We start from the raw sequence: 21,723 nt of genomic DNA, 5'->3' as shown, positions 1-21,723 counted from the left end.
TATTAATACTTTCATTAAATTAAATTCTGTTGTATTCTTTGTCAGTTTCATTCCTCCATTTTTCCAGTGTTATGTTGAACAATGCTTTTATTAACATAAGCTGTAGCTGAAAATAAGCTCAGTGTTTGTTTAAAGCATTATCATTTACTTATATTTCTGATGAGTGTGTGTAATTTTCACACTATATTATACAATATTAGTTTAATATATGTAAATTATTTACATCTAAAACCATCAAACTTATTTTCAAATAAGAGTAGAATTTGGAAAATATATGAATATAAACTCATTTTATTCCATTCAATGTGATATATATATATATATATAATTGGGAGTTTAAAAGAAAGTTAAAAAGGAAATAAATATTGAGAATGAGAGTGGAACTATTAAGATCTGAAAATAAGTACACTTAATTTTTGTAGTCTTGTAGTTGAAACAATTCAGTGTTTTATCACTGATACTATTCTATGCATTTTATATATGTTCATCAACTTTGAATTATGCTATAAATATGAAATGGCATCTATTATTTCCTTTAATGTTTATGTCAGTGTAATCACTGTTTATTGTACTATTTGTGGTGTGTACTGAATAGTGCATAATTATTTTTAGACCTGTGTATGATAAGAGATGTAGCTTCCAGGATGAGTATTCCTGATTTCTGGCTAATAGTTAATCCTCTAATAGTTAATTCAACAAATACACCATAAATATAATTTATTTGTCTTTAGAGAATGTTGGCATATTATGGTACCTATTCTTTTTTCTTTTAATCCAATTCATTTTTTTAAAGTTTATGTATGTTAACACCTCTAATGAGGACTCATAGCCTCTGGCATATACTTATTCAACAGATAAATTATTAAAATATAAACCCGAGTTGGACACAGAAAAACATCTATGAAAATGTTGTTCCAACTTAAAACATCATTTCAAGAATCTGTGTGTACAGAGTTAGAGAGAGATACATTATTTAATTTAGCATAACATTTCACATCCTAATATCATCAGTATTATTGTTGACAACTTTCTGTTCTTATGCCTCATAGACTAAGACCTTTTATGCATTTTCTCTTTTTTCCTCACTTCATTCTCACACCCAAACTAAGTTTTTATGGAGAAAGAAGCTATTTAGAATGTTAAAAGCAATCACTTCAGTAAATAACATAGCCAGGATTAACCACAGCCCTAATTAACTATAATGTTAGATAACTAAAGGTACGTTTAAGAGAAAATATAATATTAAGCAATAACTTTCAGGCCATGGTTACTATCTATAGTAGATTTATTTAAAAATGGATTTGTTGAGCATTACTGGAGGGTACACCTGGGAAAAGGAACATCTAAGGAGAAAGATGTACATAATTATAGTGCCGTATACTAGTTCTGTGGTACAGCTGGTTGGAGAACTGTGTGCTGTGGTACTGTATAGACTCTATCATTTTGGGAGGGTGGCTTCTGGGAAAAAGTATTAACAAATGTAAAGCCTGCAGAGAGAGGAGAAGCAAAGGAAGGTTCAACATGGCAGCAAGAACTTGTATTTTAGCAAGTGGGTGGAGGGTGTCATCTTTGGGAGGGAGAATTCACAGGAGGATCATATCCAAACAGATCATCAATTCCATTTTGAATATATTGATAAAAAGTTTTGTGAGGGCTATGCAGTGGCTATACTGAGAATTTGTACCACAAGAGAGAAATATGAGTTGGAAGTTAAAGCTAGAGATAAGATATTGATGTGAGTATAATAAGATTGGTCTTAATTCTTCAACTTGCATTAAATTTGCTTTGAAATGCGTTATTTAGCTTTAGAATGATACAACCATTCAAACACTGAAATACATATAAGCAATAGCTTTTATTGTTTGGTTATATATTTTCTCAAGATAATTTTTTTTTCCATTAGGTTATGAAGGTGAGAATTTGATGAAAATCTTAAAAGACATTGAAAACAGCACAGAAATCATGTTGGACAGGTGGAAGTTTGAAGTCATACCTAATGACAAAGATGAGAAGGGAGACCCAGTGCCTTACAGTATCATCAATAATTATTTTTCCATTGGCGTGGTAAGATTTTCCACTAAATGTTCTTTTTTTTTGAATCAGTTCTGCATAATCACTGACATAAACTCTTATTTATGAAGATTTACTGCTTATAAGTAATTTATTTTACCTTTGTGTCAGCAAAACACCTCTTCTAATGGGTAATAATAGTAAAACTTCTGAATTTATTTAAAATTAGAGAATCAGTGATAGATTTTTAATGTGCTAAACAAAGGAAAGAAACTATATGTAATTTTTTGATCATTTTTTAGTAAAATTAAGCTTAGAATTGTTTAAAAGGTTTATAAAATGGTTTATAAGGTTATAAGTTTCACATTACTAAAAGTGTGACAAGAATGCGTCAAATGTTATCTTATTTTGAAATCTATATTATAATATCACAACATATTAGGCTTCTATTTATAGACATTATTTTTAAAATTATGATTTAGTTTAAAGTCTAAGAATAATGCTGTTAGTATTCTCAAGTGGTTAATTAGTCAAAAAACTAATTTTTGACTTAATTTCTTGAAAAATTTGAGACTGAAAATATCATTTGGCAATTTAAAGTTATTGAAATTTCAATCCCTAATGAATTAATAAATTTAACAGTGATTTTTCATGTATTTATATAAATATATTACCCAGACTTATGAAGTCTTAAAATATATATCTACAGTGTTACATGTTATTGAACATATTCACCCAATATTAATCTATGTCATGTCTCATTTCTCCCTTACGGATGTTCATGTACACACAGGCACACACACACACACACACACACACACACACACAAATAGCAAACTATAGAAAGTATTGGTTGAGTCCATGAACCTAGATGTCAAGCTACCTTGGTAAGAGTTCTTTAATAGTATTTTCTTGTCTTAGTTTCCATCAATTTACCTGTGTCATGATGGCTATTATTTTCCCCCTCATAGTTATAAATAATGTGATTACACATTTAAAGAGCCTCATATAATAATGCATAATGAAGGCTAAGTATACAATTGTTACAATAGTATGATAATAATTATTTATTTCAAGAAAAATGTAATGCATTTGATCATAAAAATCCTGTTTATATTTGATATGAATGTGAATAGCAATATTTTAACAGCTTTATTGACCTAATTCAATCATTTTAAGTAAACCTTTTAGTGATTTTAATAAGTCTGTCTCATTTTAAAATGTTTTTATCACCAAGGCAACAATCCCCGTGCCCACTTGTAGTCAATTCTGAGTCCTTACCCTAGCTTCAAACAACAACTAATCTTTCTACCTCTAAGATTTGCCTTTTATGGATAATTCATATGAAAGAAACAATACAATACATAGTCTTTTGCATTTGGTTTCTTTCACTTCACATAATGTTTTGAGGTTCACTTATATGCACTACATGAAATACTGTATTCCTTTTATTGCTGAGTAGTAAGTATCCCATTGTATGGACATATAACATATTGTCTATCTATTCACAAATTGATGTAGGTTTAGGTTGTTTTCAGTCTTTGGATATTATGAGTAATGTTACTCTTTTAAGTCCCTGTAATTAATTTTTTTTTCATTTTGGTTAGTATACTTTTTTAACTCAAGGATTTCTATTTGGTTATTTTTTAAAAATATTTCTAGGCATTTAATTGGCATTTTCTATTTGAACAGTCATCATTATTTTTTCATTTTTTTTCATTTATTATTTAAGCATAGTTTACATTAGTTCTTTGAAGTATTTATAATACATCATAATTTGATATAATACATCAAAATACATATAATACTGTTTTGAAATCTTTGTCTGCTAAGTCCAACATCTAGAATCTATCGGAGACATTGTTTGCTTTTTTTCCAAAGTATGTGTTACACTTTCCCATTCCTCTGGTGTTTGTGAATATTTGGTTGGAAACTACAGATTATTATATATTCTAACCTCTGTGGGTTTGCATTCTCCCACAGGGGTTATGGTTGTTCCTGTGTTTGTTTAGGGACTTCCCAGAACTAATTATATGGAGCCATTCTCCCTTGTAGTGTATGGATATACTGATGCCTCTGAATTTTTAGATTTTCCTTTTGCTTTTATATTAACACTGGCTTCTGGGGATTGTTCCTACGTCAGTATGGTTGACCAAAGTTTGTGTTTAAACCCCTCAAGACAGGAGGTTGTCATCCCTTTGCTGCTGTATCTGTATGTTCATTGGGGAACACATACAAACTTCAGGCAGTTATTAATCTAATTCAGCTTCTAATATCTGTTGGCCCTTTTATGTCTTATGCTCACGTACAAGGCCTGTCACTTAGCCAAGGATGTGCAGATAACTAGGGCCTGCTTTTAGTCTGCCCTGAATACATCTGTACCCCCCTTTAGTCTGTCCTGCACATATAGACAACATGCATACAGTGTTTCAGACAGCAAGGGATATGTGGCAACTTATCGAGGCCCATGGGGCTTCCCTGGTGGCTTAGATGGTAAAGAATCCGCCTTCAATGCAGGAGGCCTGGGTTCAATCCCTGGGTTGGGAAGATCCCCTTGACGAGGGCATGGCAACCACTCCAGTGTTCTTGCCTGGAGAATCCCACGGACGGAGGAGCCTGGCGGGCTACAGCCACAGGGTCGCATAGAGTCGGATACAACTGAAGCAACTTAGCAGCAGCAGCATTGAGCCCCATTACAGCTGCATCATTCCCAAGACCTCCTGCTGAAAATATGACTAGTTGCCTGGTTAGCTGCTTGCCTTAATCAGTTTTGCAAACTCGGGCAAGCTGCTACATTTGCCACTGAGATGACTATTATTTTAGATAACTCTCTGGGTAATGGAATTTCTCCAGCTTCCACTCCAAATCATGCTAGCTCCCCCGACAGTAAGGTCGCTTGCTTTCTTAGTGTGCCCAGCCCTGCTAGAACTATCACCTTGGTGGAGCTGAAGTGTGAGGTAGCAGCTCAACGTTGACACGTCACAGACTGCCAGCGTTCTTATCTCAGGTTCAGTAGTGGTTTTTTTTTTCTTTTTTTTGGTAAACAGTTGTCAATTTGCTATATGCCTCTGATGAGTTTTCAGTGGTCTTCAACAGAAATTATTTCTGTCCCATCACAGGAGACATCTGGCAATGTTTGGACACACATTTGCTTGTCATGGGTGAGAGAGTATTGCTCTTGCCAGCTAATGGGTAGAATATAGGAATGCTGCTAAACATTCCCAGTTCATAGAACAGCCCCCCCAAATGCACAAGAAAGAACCACATAGCTCAACATGTCAATACTGGTGAGGCTGAGAAACTCTGACATTAAGAAACAAATATTAATTACAAAACTCAAGATGTTGGAAAAGGGAAAATAGCTAATACCTAAAGAAATGAGAAGGAAAGCTGTAAGAGAAATGACAGGACATATAGCAAAGAATAACAAGAGCAAAAAAGAGTATGTTAACAAAATAAAATTTGATTATTGGAAATAGTCAAATCTGCAAAACTGATGTTTTAAAAATACTGTAAAGAGAATTGCAAATAATATAGAATGATAAAGACCAAAAATCCCTCCACAAAGACAAAAAGTAATATCCTAACTGAAAATATATTAGGACTAACTAAGGAAGTGTAGCAAAGTTACTAAATATAAAATAAATTTATTCAATAGCATTCCATTATATAAGTAATAATCAACACATTTAAAAAACAGCAAGCAAAAATGGGAAGTATCTAGAAATTGATAAGGAATATACAAAACCTACAAATAGAAATGTTAAAACCCTCTACAAGACATAAAAGATGAGAATAAATAGAGATAGTTTCTATTCTTAGATGAGATAGCTTAATATAATATTGCACATTAATGTATACCTTTAACCTATAACTAATCAAAATTAGAGCTGGATTTGTATGAAAAAGTTGAAAAACTTTTCCCAAAATATATATAACAAAGTAGCTCATTACATCTTAATAAGAAGAAATAGAGAACTATTTTACCAAATTAGACATGCTACAAATAAACTGGATAATTATAATAAAATAGTGTAATGAATGAGTAGATGAAGAACTCAGTGGAAAAGCAGAGAGACACATATAGAAACTTGACAGAATGGATGTAGCCTGAAATCTGGAAAAATAATGGTGCTCAGTTGATATGTGTTCAAATACTAGCTTCCTAGGGGGAGGAAATTTTGCTAGAACTCTGTCTCACATTACATAGGCAATTGCTAGAAATACCAAAGTACTAAAGTTGAGATGCAAGGTTTAGGGCCTAATAAAAGTATAAAATAATATGCAATGGCACTCATTTATGATTTTAAGGTAGCACAGAACTAAACCAGGCAGCTTTGGATTGTTTTCTTTAGAAGAGTGCTGTTCTATTTAACTTGCAGCCTCTTTCACTGAGTATGACAGGGGAAAGAGAGGTGTGAAAAGAGGGAGAGCATTCTTGCCTGAAATATTTACGTCTGTCCCAGCAAGACGGAGGATCAATACTCAGAGTCAAATCAGACCAGTAGACCTTATAGAGTTCAAGTTCTGGCTGTCACTCAGTGAGTTCTATTTATCAACTTTTGATCCTATGTCCCGGTGAGTAAATCCAGCAGACAACAAAAAGAAATGAATCATGTACCTCAAGCTATTTCTGAGTATGTAATGAACAGTTGAACTGGAGCAATGAAAGCATAAGGGGGACATTTCAATTTTTTTGCTATCACCAACATGAGAAAGCTTAAGATGGCACATAATTTGTACTCGAAATTATCACTAGGAACCCTCCTACTCCTAATTATAAGATAGTCTCAAAACTTTACTGTCAATGTTGTTTTCATTGTTTCAATAGTTGCCTTTCATATGCTGACTGTAGGTGCTTTACAGTTTACATAAAGCCTTGCTTCAAATTTTTAGAAAATCTATGAGTTAGAAATATATAATCTTCATATACAGCATGATATAACCTTTATATTAGAGTGGGTTTTGGCACAACCTCAAAATATTAGTGGCCTGACAACTGAAAATTAGTTCTTCCTCCACATGTGTTAAGACAGAGGAGTTGGCTTTTTGGGAGAGGCTCTGTTCCAGTTGGTCATTGACCCAGGCTCCTTTCTGTCTTATGGCTCTATCCTCATCTAGATACATACAGTCCTCTCTATTCAACAACTGGTTGATAAAAGAGAGTGAAATATTGGCATTTGTAAGTGTTTTTCTTTTTAAATGGACCAGGCCTGGAAAATGTTCAGCTTATAACCCACTGGCCGTATCCTAATCAATTAATTACACCTAATTGTAAGGACGGGCTTCCCAGGTTTTACCAATGGTAAAGAACTCACCTGCCAATGCAGGTTAGATGTAAGAAACGCATGTTCGATCCCTGGGTTGAAAAGATCCTCTGGAGGAGGGCACAGGAACCCACTCCAGAATTCTTGCCTGGAGAATCCCATGGAAAGAGGAGCCTAGTGAGCTATAGTCCATTGGTTCGCACAGAGTTGGACATGAGTGAAGCAACTTAGCATGCACACAAGGAAAGGAAAGGAATTGTGTTTGCCCAAGAAGAAAAGGGGAAATTGGTAAATAACTAATTTAGTTTCTGCTAATTTTTTCTTGGTAATGCTTTTCACTTTTAGCCAGAACAATGGAAATAATTCTGAAGTCATACTTAACTCTGAAAATAGGTATTCATCTACAGTGGTGACCCTTAAATAAAAGCTTATTTATTATCTTCTTGTGTTAGATACTATTTGAGGATTGGCAGTGAACAGGATAGAAGTCTATGTAATCACTAAACTTAGGATATTGTGAGGTGAGACAGAATTGTCATGAGAGACTTACCATCTAGTATTAGAAATACAGATGATGGAAATTAGTAAGAAAAACTGATAGTTGCTACCTTTTAGTCTGATTTTGTACTTTAGTGACTACAGATAATCTCAGAACTTACAGTTAGAAAATTTTTCATCCACTGGATCAACGTCAAATTCATATATGCCGTTAGTTTCACCCTCACTGTTGACTCTTCATTCGTTTGTGTAATAAACAAAAAAATATCTTTTTTCTTTTTTTTCGGTCAGGCCCTGGAGTTGTAGAAATGAATAAAAGAGACAGATCACCCCATTATTAAAATCTGGAGCTTAATAGTAAAAGTATTAAAAAATGCACAAATACAACTTTTGGGGGAAATTTGTGATATATACTGTGAAAGACAACAAAAGTTGCCAAGAGCTCAAATAAATTTAGCTCTCATAGTCAAATTTAGTTCTCATAGTCAAAGAAGGTCAGTATAAACAACATGCATTTAAGAGAGGATCTAAGGAATACACGTAAGTCAGGTGGACACCAAAGAGATGGAAAGTGCATACCAAGCAGGTATAACTGTATGTGAAGAGCCTGAGGAGAGAAACGGCCTGGTGTGTTCAAAGACCTACAAGGTCAGTGTGCCTGAAACTTAAAGAGAGAAGCTGGGAATGAATGACAACAAAGACAATAGCAGAAGTGGCTGCTCCTGTGTCTTGAAACGACTTCGAAGCCAAGATGTGGTTTTTGTTTTTGAAGAGAGGCCATTGAATGATTCCGTGAATACAATCAGGAAATGAAGTAGTCCAATTTATGTATAGCAGAAGGTCTTCTACTAGAGGTGAAGTTAGACATTAATAGAAAGGTAAAATAAGTATCATAAAAATGACCCATATTGCATTGGATATTTCATTTTTACCTAAAATCTATAAATATAATTGAATTGACCAATTTTTTCTTAAAGGCCCAGCTACTGTCATTTCTTTGAATGTTGGTCATCAATGGGGGTTCTACAAAGTTTACTTGTATAAATCACACTCCATAATAAACCATCTGTTATTTCCATTTTTAGATTCTTTTAGGTGGAACAAAAACTCAAAAGACACTTGTGAAGCAATCTGAGTATAAAAATCCTTCTAGATTTTAACAATAGTTTCAAAAATCTTTTATAATGCTCTCTCTTACATATAATTCTATGGCAAAGAACATATAATTCTATAGCAGTTTCACAACTGCATTTATATCCAATCTTCCCAAATCATCTTTGTTTTCATATATAAAAGAAAGACTCTTTTTGTAATCACATTTTCCATTGCTATAATAGGTAATTAAATTATATAATTATAATAAAGACTAAAATTGGCATAAACAGTGTTGGAAACCACACAAATGACTCTTGGTAAGTATAAACCTCAAAATGTGGAAACACTCGCAGACAGAAATAGTTGAGAGGGGCTGGAATTATACTGAGTTACAGGCAGCTTCAGTATCTTCAGGGGACAATAGGAAAGATGTAAGTGGGCCTCCTCTGGGGCAGGGATGAGCGTGCCTCCTTCTGGATCCCTGAGCAAACAGGACCCTGGTACCATGGCTAAGAGGGACTGCAGCCAGGTTACAGGGCAGCCTCAAGAGCCATAGTCTTGGGACTTCCTGGTGGTCCACTGACTAAAGACTCCAAGCTCCTCAGTGCAGTGGTCAAGGGTTCGAACCCTGATCAGGAAGCTAGATCACACCTACTACAGCTAAGAGTTCTCATGCCTCAAGTTAAAGATTTCGCATGTCGCAACTAATACCCAGGACAGCAAAATAAATAATAAATATATATTTTTAAAAATAGATCTGTAGTCTACATTTTAAAAAGCAGTCAATTTCTCCAGTCTCAATTAACCAGGCTGGAGAGAGATACACCTTGTCAGCCCAACTAGGGATCCTGAGGCATTCTAGGACCCTTTTCTCTAAATGCATGAACTCTCTACGTCTCTTTGAGAAAGTACGGGAGAGGCAGTTTTAGGATTGCTTTCTCTCCATTCCCCAAAGCCTGGCTGGGTGCTGACGCGACCTGTGTGGTTCCTTAGGGCAGAGCCCCCCAATGCTCACATTTAGAACCTTCCTCCAGTCGCCTGAAGTTAGCCCGCCATCTGGAGGTGATCACCTGCTCTCGGCTTGCTCTCCCACGTGGGACGCACGCACGCACGCACGCACGCACGCACCCGGCACGCACAGGGCACGTGCGCAGAATGCCAGCCAGGAGGTGGGGAGGGAGGAGGCCCACAAGTCTGTGCGGGCGCCCGGTGGGTCCGTTGATTGCTGAAACCATCAGTGTAGGCTTCCAGAAGCAGCTCATGGGCCATGCTCCGGGAGGAATCTCTGCATTGATCTCTAGGCTCCATCGCCGCTCATTGAGGTCCAAATGCCCTAGTGACTGTGCGGCCTTCTCTCTCCTACCTGCTCCCAGCCTCTGCCACCCACTCCTCACCAAACTGGTGCTGAGACCCTCGGTGCTGCAAGTGAGACGAGAAAGAAGTGGCCTCTGCGGTAACGGCAGCATCCTGCAAGGCGCAGGAGCTGAACACTCCATCCCAATACTGGGGGAAATCTGGGACTGAATGGAGCCTTTTTTGGCACTGAGCTGGGCCACGCTGGGGGAGGGGTCACGCCGGTAGAGGAAAGGTGTTCTCGCCCCCTTCAGTGGATCTGTTCTTGGATGTTTTGCTGTGCTGGAACTTCTCCGCTGGACTCCCTGACTCGGCAAAGGTACTATCTATTCCTTAGTGATTGTCGAAAGCTGTATTCCTTGAGGAGGGGATGGGGGAAGGGTGACTGCTGAAAACGCCCCCTGCGCTATCTTGCCCACTTCTCTTTCCAAGATTTTTTTTTTTTAAACAAAAGGAAGTAAACACAGAGCATAATAAATCTGAAAATACAGCCACAGTTATGGAAGATATTTCAATGGTTATAAGAGTAAATCATGTGCATCTGTGCCAGTAAACTTTACAATGTGGAAGAAATTGAGTATTGCCCATCTAAAAGGAAAAAGGTGAAATACACTGAATGGCAGTGGTGCCCAACATTTTTTTGGCACCAGGGACCGGTTTCGTGGACGACACTTTTTCGGGGGGTGGGGGTGGGGTGGTAGTTTCAGAGTGATTGAAGCACATTACCTTTATTGTGTACTTTATTTCTATTATTATTATCTCGGCTCCACCTTAGATCGTTAGACATTAGATTCAGGAAATTGGGAACCGCTGCTGAAGGGGTAGGACCTCTAAGGCAGTAGTTCTCAAACTTAACTAAGTATCAAAGTAACCTGCAGGACTTTTTAAAATGCAGATTGTGACCCTCAAGCCCAGGCTTTCAGTATATCTGAAATGGGGTCTAAGAATTGATGATTCTAACATCTCCCAGATGGTCCCAGTATCTCTTGTCCATGGTCACACTTTGAGAACCATTTCTCTAAGCATACAACCAAACAGGAAGAAGTAAAAACATAGTAAAAGAGCTGTCAAAACTGGTGTCATTTAAACAGCCTTTCATAGCACAGATAATTCTTATATTTTAAAAATTGTTTCAGAGTATAAAGATAGAATGTTTGCCCATTCATTTTGTATAGCTAGCAAACCTCAATATAAATACCTCACTAACACAACCCCAAGAAGAACATGTATGTAAATACAACAGTTGCAAACCACAAAATTAGCAAGTAAATTCAAGTCTTGAAATTAAGGAATACAACCTATTGACTGAGTAGGGTTTATTTCAACAAAGGCAAATGTGTTAATAACATATCGCAAGTTGCAATTTTTATAGTTGAAAACTACTAAAAATGTGTAACCATTTTCTACAAGTTAACATGTAATATCATATTAATAGTGGCATATTAGAGGCATCCCAGATGAGAAAGAATGCAGGGATTATATTTGTCACCACTGTAGTTAGCATCTTTAGAAAAATGAGCTAATTTAATAATAAAAATTTAAATGTGTAAATATTGACAAGAGACAAGCATAATGTTATTTGGAGATGATACGATATCATATATAGTCAATATGCATCAACTAAAAATAAAACTAGTAAATCAACTTCAATTGCCAAATACTAGATAAATATACAGGAAAATGACCCTAAATCCTCCTTTTATAAAATTACCTGTTAATATGAATATAAGTTTAGTTAACGTTATCAGAAATCTATGAAGTATCAAGGTTCAAGTCTAGTAAGAAAGACATCAAACCTGTTAGAAAACTAACAATGCAGATTTATAAAGTAAAACCTGAAAAAATCATCTTGTGTTTCTCTATGTGAATATATATTATTATTAAGATGTAAAATCTCAATATATAAATTTAGTCCATTGCTACTGAGAATTCTAGTAAGATTTCTGTACTTGTTTTGATAAACAATAGTTTACAATTATACAAAAATGCAATTATATTTTTTGAGGTGATTAATATCCTTTAATGGTCAGTTTTCTTACCATGTGCAGAATACTATCAAGTTAATATAACTAACGTAGAAGGCAATGGCACCCCACTCCAGTACTCTTGCCTAGAAAATCCCATGGACGGAGGAGTCAGGTAGGCTGCAGTCCATGGGGTCGCTAAGAGTCAGACATGACTGAGCGACTTCACTTTCACTCTTCACTTTCATGCATTGGAGAAGGAAATGGCAACCCACTCCGGTATTTTTGCCTGGAGAATCCTAGGGACTGGGGAGCCTGGTGGGCTGCCGTCTATGGGGTCACACAGAATTGGACACGACTGAAGTGACTTAGCAGCAGCAGCATCAATGTAACTAAAATATGGTAGCACAAAAATCGATAAATAGAGTATAAGATTAGACCAAAAATTATAAAGATATGCAGAGAATTCAGTATTTGTAAAATTTTGTAATTTCAGATCATTGGGTAAGAATGAAGTGCATAATAAATTAGTTGACAGAATTGGTTACTCTTTTGAATGAAAATTTATATTTCCATTCATATCCATGTTAAATAGACATCCAGTAGATTAAAAATGCAAATTGTATCCTATATATTAATATATTGTATAGGATAATGTTAATATAATAATATCTTTTAGGTAATACACTTATAGGATATTGGAAGAAGATATCAAAGTATGTTGCTTAGGGTAGGAGAAACCTGTGTGAGGCAAACTAGAAACCTAGAACTTATAGAAGAAAAGGGAATCAAAATTGCTTTTCATAATCTTTCATTCAAAACAGTATGTTAAAACTCATTAACAAGTCAAAGAAAATATTTCCAGCACAAGTAATAAGCATGGTGTTAATAAACTAAAATATGGAATTCTTAATAAAAAGAATCTAATATGAATGAAAAGCCAGATAATAAGACTACTAATGTTTTAAATTTGTAAGGAAATGAAAAATGCAGTAGATTATCTTGTTTCAGATTATTGAAAATTACAGATAGTGGTAGTATCTAATGTCAGTGAATGTATACAAGAATACTCATAATTGCGTGATGGGTCTATAAATTTAAATACTTTTTTGGAGAATAATTTGATGGTATCTGTTAAAATGTGAGTACCCTTTGAGCCATCATCCCTCTTTCTAAGAGTCCATTCTGCAGAAATAAATGATACAGAAGCCTAAATGATACCAGTATTATTTAGTGACATACAGTTTGGAAATATCTAAAAGTTTATTCAGTTTGAAAATGATATACAACAGGAAAAGAGGTCCCAATATTATAATGTCAAGTCACAAAGCAAATTGTCCGTAAAGAAACACTATGTCACCTATTCTTTTGAGAATGAGGATAATAGCTATTTTAAGGAGATATTTGGGATTGACTTAAGGACTTGCAAAGTTTTTACAACATTAACACTGATGCCTAATAAATGTTAAGAATGTTGATGTGATAAAATATAATTTTTTATGTAGCTCTGTCTCTAAGAACATGCTAAAGAGTCAGCAAATATATATACCTAAATGTTAACAATATTAACATTGGTGTGTATAGGTTTGGGGAGGGAAATGAAACTTACTCTTATGATTCAAAATATTGTGACACTTTAAAATTTCTCAGGGTTATTCAAATGTATTTAACTGTCGCTTAGCCTGCTGCTATGATGCTTACATTTACCTTCGAATATTCATTCTGACCTGCTCTATACCCCTGCCTCTTATAAAAATTGTTTTAATAATGATTTGAGATTTGATGTGTTTTTATGTGCTCAAGTGGATAGACTTAACTAAATTGTAATTGGTATTCTGATGATTCTTGTTTGTTTGATGCAGTCTCATATTTTGATATATTTATGTTCAGTGTTGCTGGACATTCTTGAAGTACTGGGTAGTATAGTGGAAGTCGGTATTGGAGAACAGAGCAGGCATAACCTCAGCTCTCAGTCTTCGTTTTCTTAGAGGGGTTAGACAAATGGATTTCAAAGTAGTGATAAGTTTTATGAAGGAAAAGATGCAAGGTACAGTGATATAAGGTGACCAAGAGTCACTTATGCTTATCACCTAGGATCTTTGTTTCACTACAGGATGGACATATTTTTGTTTTGTATGACATTATTTGGTGTACTTTGCACAGTGTATTAATGTCTATTGGGTTGCCTGTACCAGACCATAATGAGTGCTTCTGTGTCAAATGTTCTGTTTGTTTCCTCTTTTTAAAAATTGGGCTATGATTGACTTAGAGCATTGTTAGTTTCAGGTATACAATATGATTCAATATTTGTATACATTGCAAAATGATCATGAGAGTAAGTCTAGTTAACATCCACTGCTTTATTGACTATGCCAGCACCTTTGACTGTATGGATCACAATAAACTGTGGAAAATTCTGAAAGAGATGGGAATACCAGACCTCTTGAGAAACCAGTATGCAGGTCAGGAAGCAACAGTTAGAACTGGACTTGGAAAAACAGACTGGTTCCAAATAGGAAAAGGAGTACGTCAAGGCTGTATCTTGTCACCCTGCTTACTTAACTTATATGCAGAGTATGTCATGAGAAACGCAGGACTGGAGGAAGCACAAGCTGGAATCAAGATTGCTGGGAGAAATATCAGTAACCTCAGATATGCAGATGACACCACCCTTATGGCAGAAAGTGAAGAACTGAAGAGCCTCTTGATAAAAGTGAAAGAGGAGAGTGAAAAAGTTGGCTTAAAACTAGTTTCAGGAAACTAAGATCATGGCATCTCGTCCCATCACTTCATGGCAAATGGATGGGGAAACAGTGGCTGTCTTTATTTTTGGGGGGGCTCCAAAATCACTGCAGATGGTGACTGCAGCCATGAAATTAAAAGATGCTTACTCCTGGGAAGGAAAGTTATGACCAACCTAGACAGCATATTAGAAAGCAGAGACATTACTTTGCCAACAAAGGTCCGTCTGGTCAAGGCTATGGTTTTTCCAGTGGTCATGTATGGATGTGAGAGTTGGATTGTGAAGAAAGCTGAACACTGAGGAATTGATGCTTTTGAACTGTGGTGTTGGAGAAGACTCTAGAGAGTCCCTTGGACTGCAAGGAGATCCAACCAGTCCATCCTGAAGGAGAACAGTCCTGGGTGTTCATTGGAAGGACTGATGTTGAAGCTGAAACTCCAATACTTTGACCACCTGAAGAGAAGAGCTCATTCATTTGAAAAGACCCTGATGCTGTGAGAGATTGAAGGCAGGAGGATAAGGGGATGACAGATGGTATCCCTGACTCAATGGACATGAGTTTGGGTAGACTCTGGGAGTTGGTGATGGACAGGGATGCCTGGCGTGCTGTGGCTTATGGGGTTACAGAGAGTTGGACACGACTGAGTGACTGAGCTGAACTGAACTGAACCATACACAATTACAGGTGTGTTATTATTATTATTATTTGCTTTTTTCCTCATGGTGAAATCTTTTGAGACTTATTTTCTTATTTAGCACCTTGGAAATATGCAATTCAGTATTACTGACTGTAGTCTCTATACTGTACATTACATTCCAATCACAGGTGCTTTATAGTTGGCAGTTTATACCTTTTGACCCTGTTCACCCATTTGCATCCCCTCTCCTGGCATCCACTAGTCATTTTCTGTATCTATGAGCTTGGTTTTATTTATTTATTTTTTTTAGATTCCACATACAAGTGAGAACCTTACAGTATTTCACTTTCTCTAACTTATCTCACTTAGCATAGAGTTCTCAGGGTTCATCAATGTTGTCACAAATGGCAAGATTTCTTTCTTTTTATGGCTAATATTCCATTGTGCACTATACCTCCTTTTTCTGTTCATCCATCAGTTCAACTTAGGTTGTTTGATAGCTTGACTGTTGTAAATAATGTGTGAATGAACTTGGGGGTGCATGTATCTTTTCCAGTTAGTGTTTTCTCAGTTTGCTTCTTACAACTCCACTTTTTCTTACTGTCTTCCCTTTAGGGGTTTGGCCTTACACATCCCAAGTGTATCAAGGTACTTATTATTAGCCTTAAGACCCCTGGCTCATTAATTTTTGTTGATACTCATGGGAAGCGTGCACATTTGGAAATTGTAGAACCCATACTCTATGAAAGTTCCCTGTTGATTCACTTTTCTTACCAGTACAGAAAGCAAGAGAGATTATATATTTAAAATGCAAAGGGTATAGTTCAAATTAGTAATAGCTGCCTCAAATTCACAAAAGTTCATTGAAAGTGAAAGTCACTCTGTCGTGTCCTACTCTTTCCGACCCCATGGGCTATTCCATGGAATTCTTCAGACCAGAATATAGGAGTAGGTAGCCTTTGCCTTGTCCAAGGGATCTTCCCAACCCAGGGATCAAACCCAGGTCTCCCGCATTCCAGATGGATTCTTTACCAGCTGAGCCACAAGGGAATACCCAAAAGATCATTATAAGTCCCTTTAACTATTAAGTTTTCCCTGCCCTATTTGTAATTATCCACCTAAACAAAACATGCCATATTGCAACAAGGAGATCATTCATGTATAAGATCAGAGAAGGATGGATGTTAATACCAAGGATACTCCTAGTGCAGGGTCCAGTTTAAAAGAATAGCAGAATATTCATACGGGCCATTTACTAGAATTTATAAATGGCTTATAGAATGAATATTTCATAACTTCTGATTGTACTTGCATTAACATATAAAATCTAAAATATTGGCTCATCATGCTCACTTAGTACCCTAGTTCTGATTAGTATTTTGGTGACAAGGGAGTTCATTTATTAGTTTATTCTACAAATACTTATTCATTGCCTATTGTAATTCCTGATAAGCATTATAGTGGATACAGAGATGAACTCTGAGCCAGAAAAAAGTGTGAATTCCACCATGTCGAACATAAATCATAACAGACATTCATCTTTCCTTTAATGTGGCTAGAAGATATACCAATAAGTAATGTTTCAGGAAATTAATTTTTGTCCCTTTAAACTGTCAGCATATTTATCTTATTGGTGGTTTACTTGCTGAATCGTGTCCGACTCTTACGACCGCATGGACTGTAGCCTGCCAGGCTCCACTGTCCATGGAATTTCCCAGATAGGATATTGGAGTGAGTTGCCGTTCCCTTCTTCGGGGGATCTTCCCTACACAGGGATCAAAACCAGGTCTCCTGCATTGCAGGTAGATTCTTTATAGTTGAGCCATCAGGGAAGCCTTTATCTTATTATTTTAAGGTTATGATATTACCTGAGAAATCTGTATGCAGGTCAAGAAGCAACAGTTAGAACTGGACATGGGAACAACATACTGGTTCCAAGTCAGTAAAGGAGTATGTCAAGGCTATATATTGTCACCCTGCTTATTTAACTTATATGCAGAGTACATCATGTAAAATGCCAGGCTGGATGAAGCACAAGCTGGAATCAAGATGGCTGGGAGAAATATCAATAACCTCACATATGCAGATGATACCAACCTTATGGCAGAAAGCAAAGAAGAACTGAAGAGCCTCTTGATAAAAGTGAAATAGAAGAGTGAAAAAGTTGGCTTAAAACTCAACATTGAGAAAACTAAGATCATGTCATTCAGTCCCATCTCTTCATGGCAAATAGATGGGGAACAATGGAAACATGAGAGACTATTTTTGGGGGGCTCCAAAATTGCTGTAGATGGTGATTGCAGCTATGAAATTAAAAGATGCTTACTCCTTGGAAAAAAAGTTATAACCAACCTAGACAGCATATTAAAAAGCAAAGACTTTGTCAGCAAAAGTCTGTCTAGTCAAAGTTATGGTTTTTCCATTAGTCCTGCATGAATGTGAGAGTTGGACTATAAAGAATGCTGAGCGCTGAAGAGTTGGTGCTTTTGAACTGTGGTGTTGGAGAAGACTCTTGAGAGTCCCTTGGACTGCAAGGAGATCCAACTACTCAATCCTAAATGAAATCAGCCCTGAATTGGAAGGACTGATGCTGAAGCTGAAATTCCAACACTTTGGCCACCTGATACAAAGAACTAACTCATTTGAAAAGACCCTGATGCTTGGAACGATTAAAGGCAGGAGGAGAAGGGGACGACAGAAGATGAGATGGTTGAATGGCATCACCAACTCGATGGACATGATTTTGAGCAAGCTCCGGGAGTTGGTGATGGACAGGGAAGCCTGGCATGCTGCAGTCCACGGGGTTGCAGAGTCAGACACGACTGAGTACTGAACTGAACAATGATATTAAGTATTAAAGAGAACAATACATAATTATAAGGAATACTTAGCCCTCCAAAATAGATAGAAAGAATTTTTAGGATGCATGTCAGCTATTACCTTACTGCTAATTGGAGCATCAGCGTATAATAAAACAAATATACAAACATCTGTATTACTTTTCAGTTAATTTTGCATAAAAAAAATTTAGAGACTCATTTTGAGGAGAACTCTGCAATGTGGGCACCTGGGTTTGATTCCTGGGTTGGGAAGATCCCCTGGAGAAGGGAAAGGCTACCCACTCTAGTATTTAGGCCTGGAGAATTCCATGGAGTGCATAGTCCATGGGGTCGCAAAGAGTTGAACACTACTGAGCGACTTTCACTACAGTAGCAATAGTATGACTCAGTGTTTCAACCATAATAAATGTTAAAATGATGGAAGATTTAAGAAAACCCATTTCTCACTAAGTATATCAGTGATCTTCTTTGCAACTGGGAATATGCATAATTATGCATAATTAAAACCTATGAGTTATCTCCCCCACCCTCTAGGTTTCTAAGGGCGATTCTGAAAAGACCATGGATTATATCCGTGGGAACGCTTCCACTAACATAAATTGTATCTGGCTTGTTGACATTGGTAGATATTCAGTCACAGACTAGTGCTCATGTAAGATCATCTTAGTCCAATTCTGTTTTCCCTACATAGAGTATTGATTTTGTAGCAGCTGTTAATCATCCCAGTAAGTTCCAACTTGGACCCTCTTCAACACAGAAGTCAACACTGTGAGCAGAAACAAGCAAGGCAATAAGAATTTCAAAGGCTTCTGGAAAGGTCCTCCAGTTTTTGCAGAACGTATCCAGAAACAAGTTAGTATCACACGCTGTGTAAAAAGTGAAAGCCAACATGAAATTTAAAACCTTATTCATATTTGTACTTCTGAAATTGGAAGTGGGTCTGTGATCCCTGTAGAATTACTCTCTGAGTCTGGAAGAAATCTGAGAAAGACTAGGAGACTTGTAGTGCATCATATATATTTCCACCCAGATATCCTATCAAATAGATATTTGTATGGCTGTGATTTGATAGCCTTCAACCCTAGTCTGTCACTAAGAGGCTCTTACTTCTTCAGTATAGGAAAAATGTGACTACTTAATTCTCATAACCATAAATATCAGGTTAGTCGAATAGCATTCAGAATTCTTATAGTCATTAGCCTTGTCTTTCATGTTTCCCTCTGCCTTTACTGCAAATACAAAGGAAATATCTTAACCTTATACATTTAACTGGACTTCCCAGGTGGCAATAGTGGAAAAGAACCCACCTGCCAATGTAGGAGACCTAAGGGGCATGGGTTCAGTCCCCGGGTCACCTGGAGGAGGGCATGGCAGCCCTTGCCTGGAGAATCCCATGGACAGAGGAGCCCGGCAGGCTACAGTTCATACAGCTGCAAAAAACGACTGAAGCAACTTAGCACACATGCATACATTTAGTTATGAGCACAGACTGGTTAACAACGTAGAGTTTTTGGTCTGGTCCTGAAATCAGTTAAATTAGACTCAACAGATTTGAGGCTGTTTAAATTTAAACTGATTTAAACCAAATCTCTTTTGTTTTAAAATCTCATTTCCTTGCTTTGTCCACTTCATTTACCTTTTTATTAAAACATTATATAATTTGTAAGCTACAACCCATGTGTTACTTAACTTTAAATTTGTTTTGGCCGAATTCTATTGGTCTAAAGATAATACTGTTATTAAGCCAGCAATAATCTGTGTATTTTCTTAAATGGGGAATTTGGATTATACATTTTAGAAATTAGAAACATTAATCAAGTAATGTCTACAATTCTCATTATAAAATGACATGGTTTTGAAATGTATGTTTCCACATTTTATGACAAGGGGAAATTCATAATGATATTAATGCTATATTGAATAATATGTTTTTTCTGGATATCAACTTCATATTTTAATTGGAAGATTCCATTTCATTAGACATTTGTTTCTGAAATAGGCTATTTAAAAAAGTATTTGAGTAAATTGTCAAGCACCAAAACTTAGTGATCTCAAATACTTGATAAATTTACCTCACAGCAGTTTATCTACAAATTTTCAGTGCAAATTCAGTTCTAACCATTTTCTTAAAATTACATAATGTTTCTCTTTTATTGGCTCAGCCATATTAAACTGGTTAGTAAATTGCAAAATAATCCACTTGCTCTTTACTGAATGATAAAAAATTTATTCATTAAGTGTCATATAAAATATTGAGAATTTTTTTCAAAACAGTTCAGTTCAATTGCTCAGTTGTGTCCAACTCTTTGTGACCCCATGGACTGCAGCACCCCAAGCTTCCCTGTCCATCACCAACTCCCTGAGCTTGCTCAAACTCATGTCCATTGAGTCAGTGATGCCATCCGACCATCTCATCCTCTTTATCATCAACTTCTCCTCTCGCCTTCAGTCTTTCCCACAATCAGGGTCTTTTCCAACAAGTCAGCTTTTCACATTGGGTGGCCAACGTATTGGAGTTTCAGCTTCAGCATCAGTCCTTCCAAAAAAATATTCGGGACTGGCTTCTTTTAGGATTGACTGGTGGGATCTCCTTGCAGTCCAAGGGACTCTCTAGAGTCTTCTCCAACACCACAGTTTAAAAGCATCAATTCTTCCGTGCTCAGCTTTCTTTATAATCCAACTCTCACATCCATACATGACTCCTGGAAAAACCATAGCTTTGACTGTATGGAACTTTGTTGGCAGATTAATGTCTCTGCTTTTTAATATGCTGTCTACATTGGTCATAGCTTTTCTTCCAAGGAGCAAGCGTCTTTTAATTTCATGGCTGCAGTCACCATCTACAGTGATTTTGGAGCCCCCAAAAATAAAGTCTCTCACAGTTTTCATTGTTTCCTCATCTATTTGCCATGAAGTGATAGGACAAGAGTCCATGATCTTAGTTTTCTGAATGTTGAGTTTTAAGCCTACTTTTTCACTTTTCTCTTTCATTTTCAACAAGAAGCTCTTCTGTTCTTTTTTGCTTTCTGCCATAAGGGTGGTATTATCTGCATATTTGAGGCTCTTGGTATTTCTCCTGGCAATCTTGATTCCAGCTTGTACTTCATCCAACCTGACATTTCACATGATGTGCTCTGCATTTAAGTTAAATAAGCAGGGTGACAGTATACAGCTTGTCGTTCTCCTTTCCTGGCTTGAAACCAGTCTGTTATTCCATGTCCGGTTCAAACTGTAGCTTCATGGCCTGCATACCAATTTCCCAGGAGGCAGGTCAGGTGGTCTGGTATTCCCATCTCTTTAAGAATTTTCCACAGT

At 36.5% G+C, this 21,723-nt stretch overlaps 1 protein-coding gene across 1 annotated transcript in view; it reads left to right on the top strand.

The window, feature by feature from the left end:
- The window catches only part of DGKB (diacylglycerol kinase beta), an 820,417-nt gene that overhangs the window by 349,177 nt on the left and 449,517 nt on the right, over positions 1-21,723 (top strand). The window contains exon 20 of the mRNA XM_061165003.1: positions 1,904-2,064. Within this exon, the coding sequence (XP_061020986.1) occupies positions 1,904-2,064 (161 nt within the window). The remainder of the gene's footprint in view (positions 1-1,903; positions 2,065-21,723) is intronic.

Source organism: Dama dama, chromosome 18, assembly GCF_033118175.1.
Source record: "Dama dama isolate Ldn47 chromosome 18, ASM3311817v1, whole genome shotgun sequence".
Lineage (NCBI taxonomy): Eukaryota > Metazoa > Chordata > Mammalia > Artiodactyla > Cervidae > Dama > Dama dama.
Note: the sequence above shows the minus strand (reverse complement) of the source record. Positions and strands in the feature narration are given on the sequence as shown.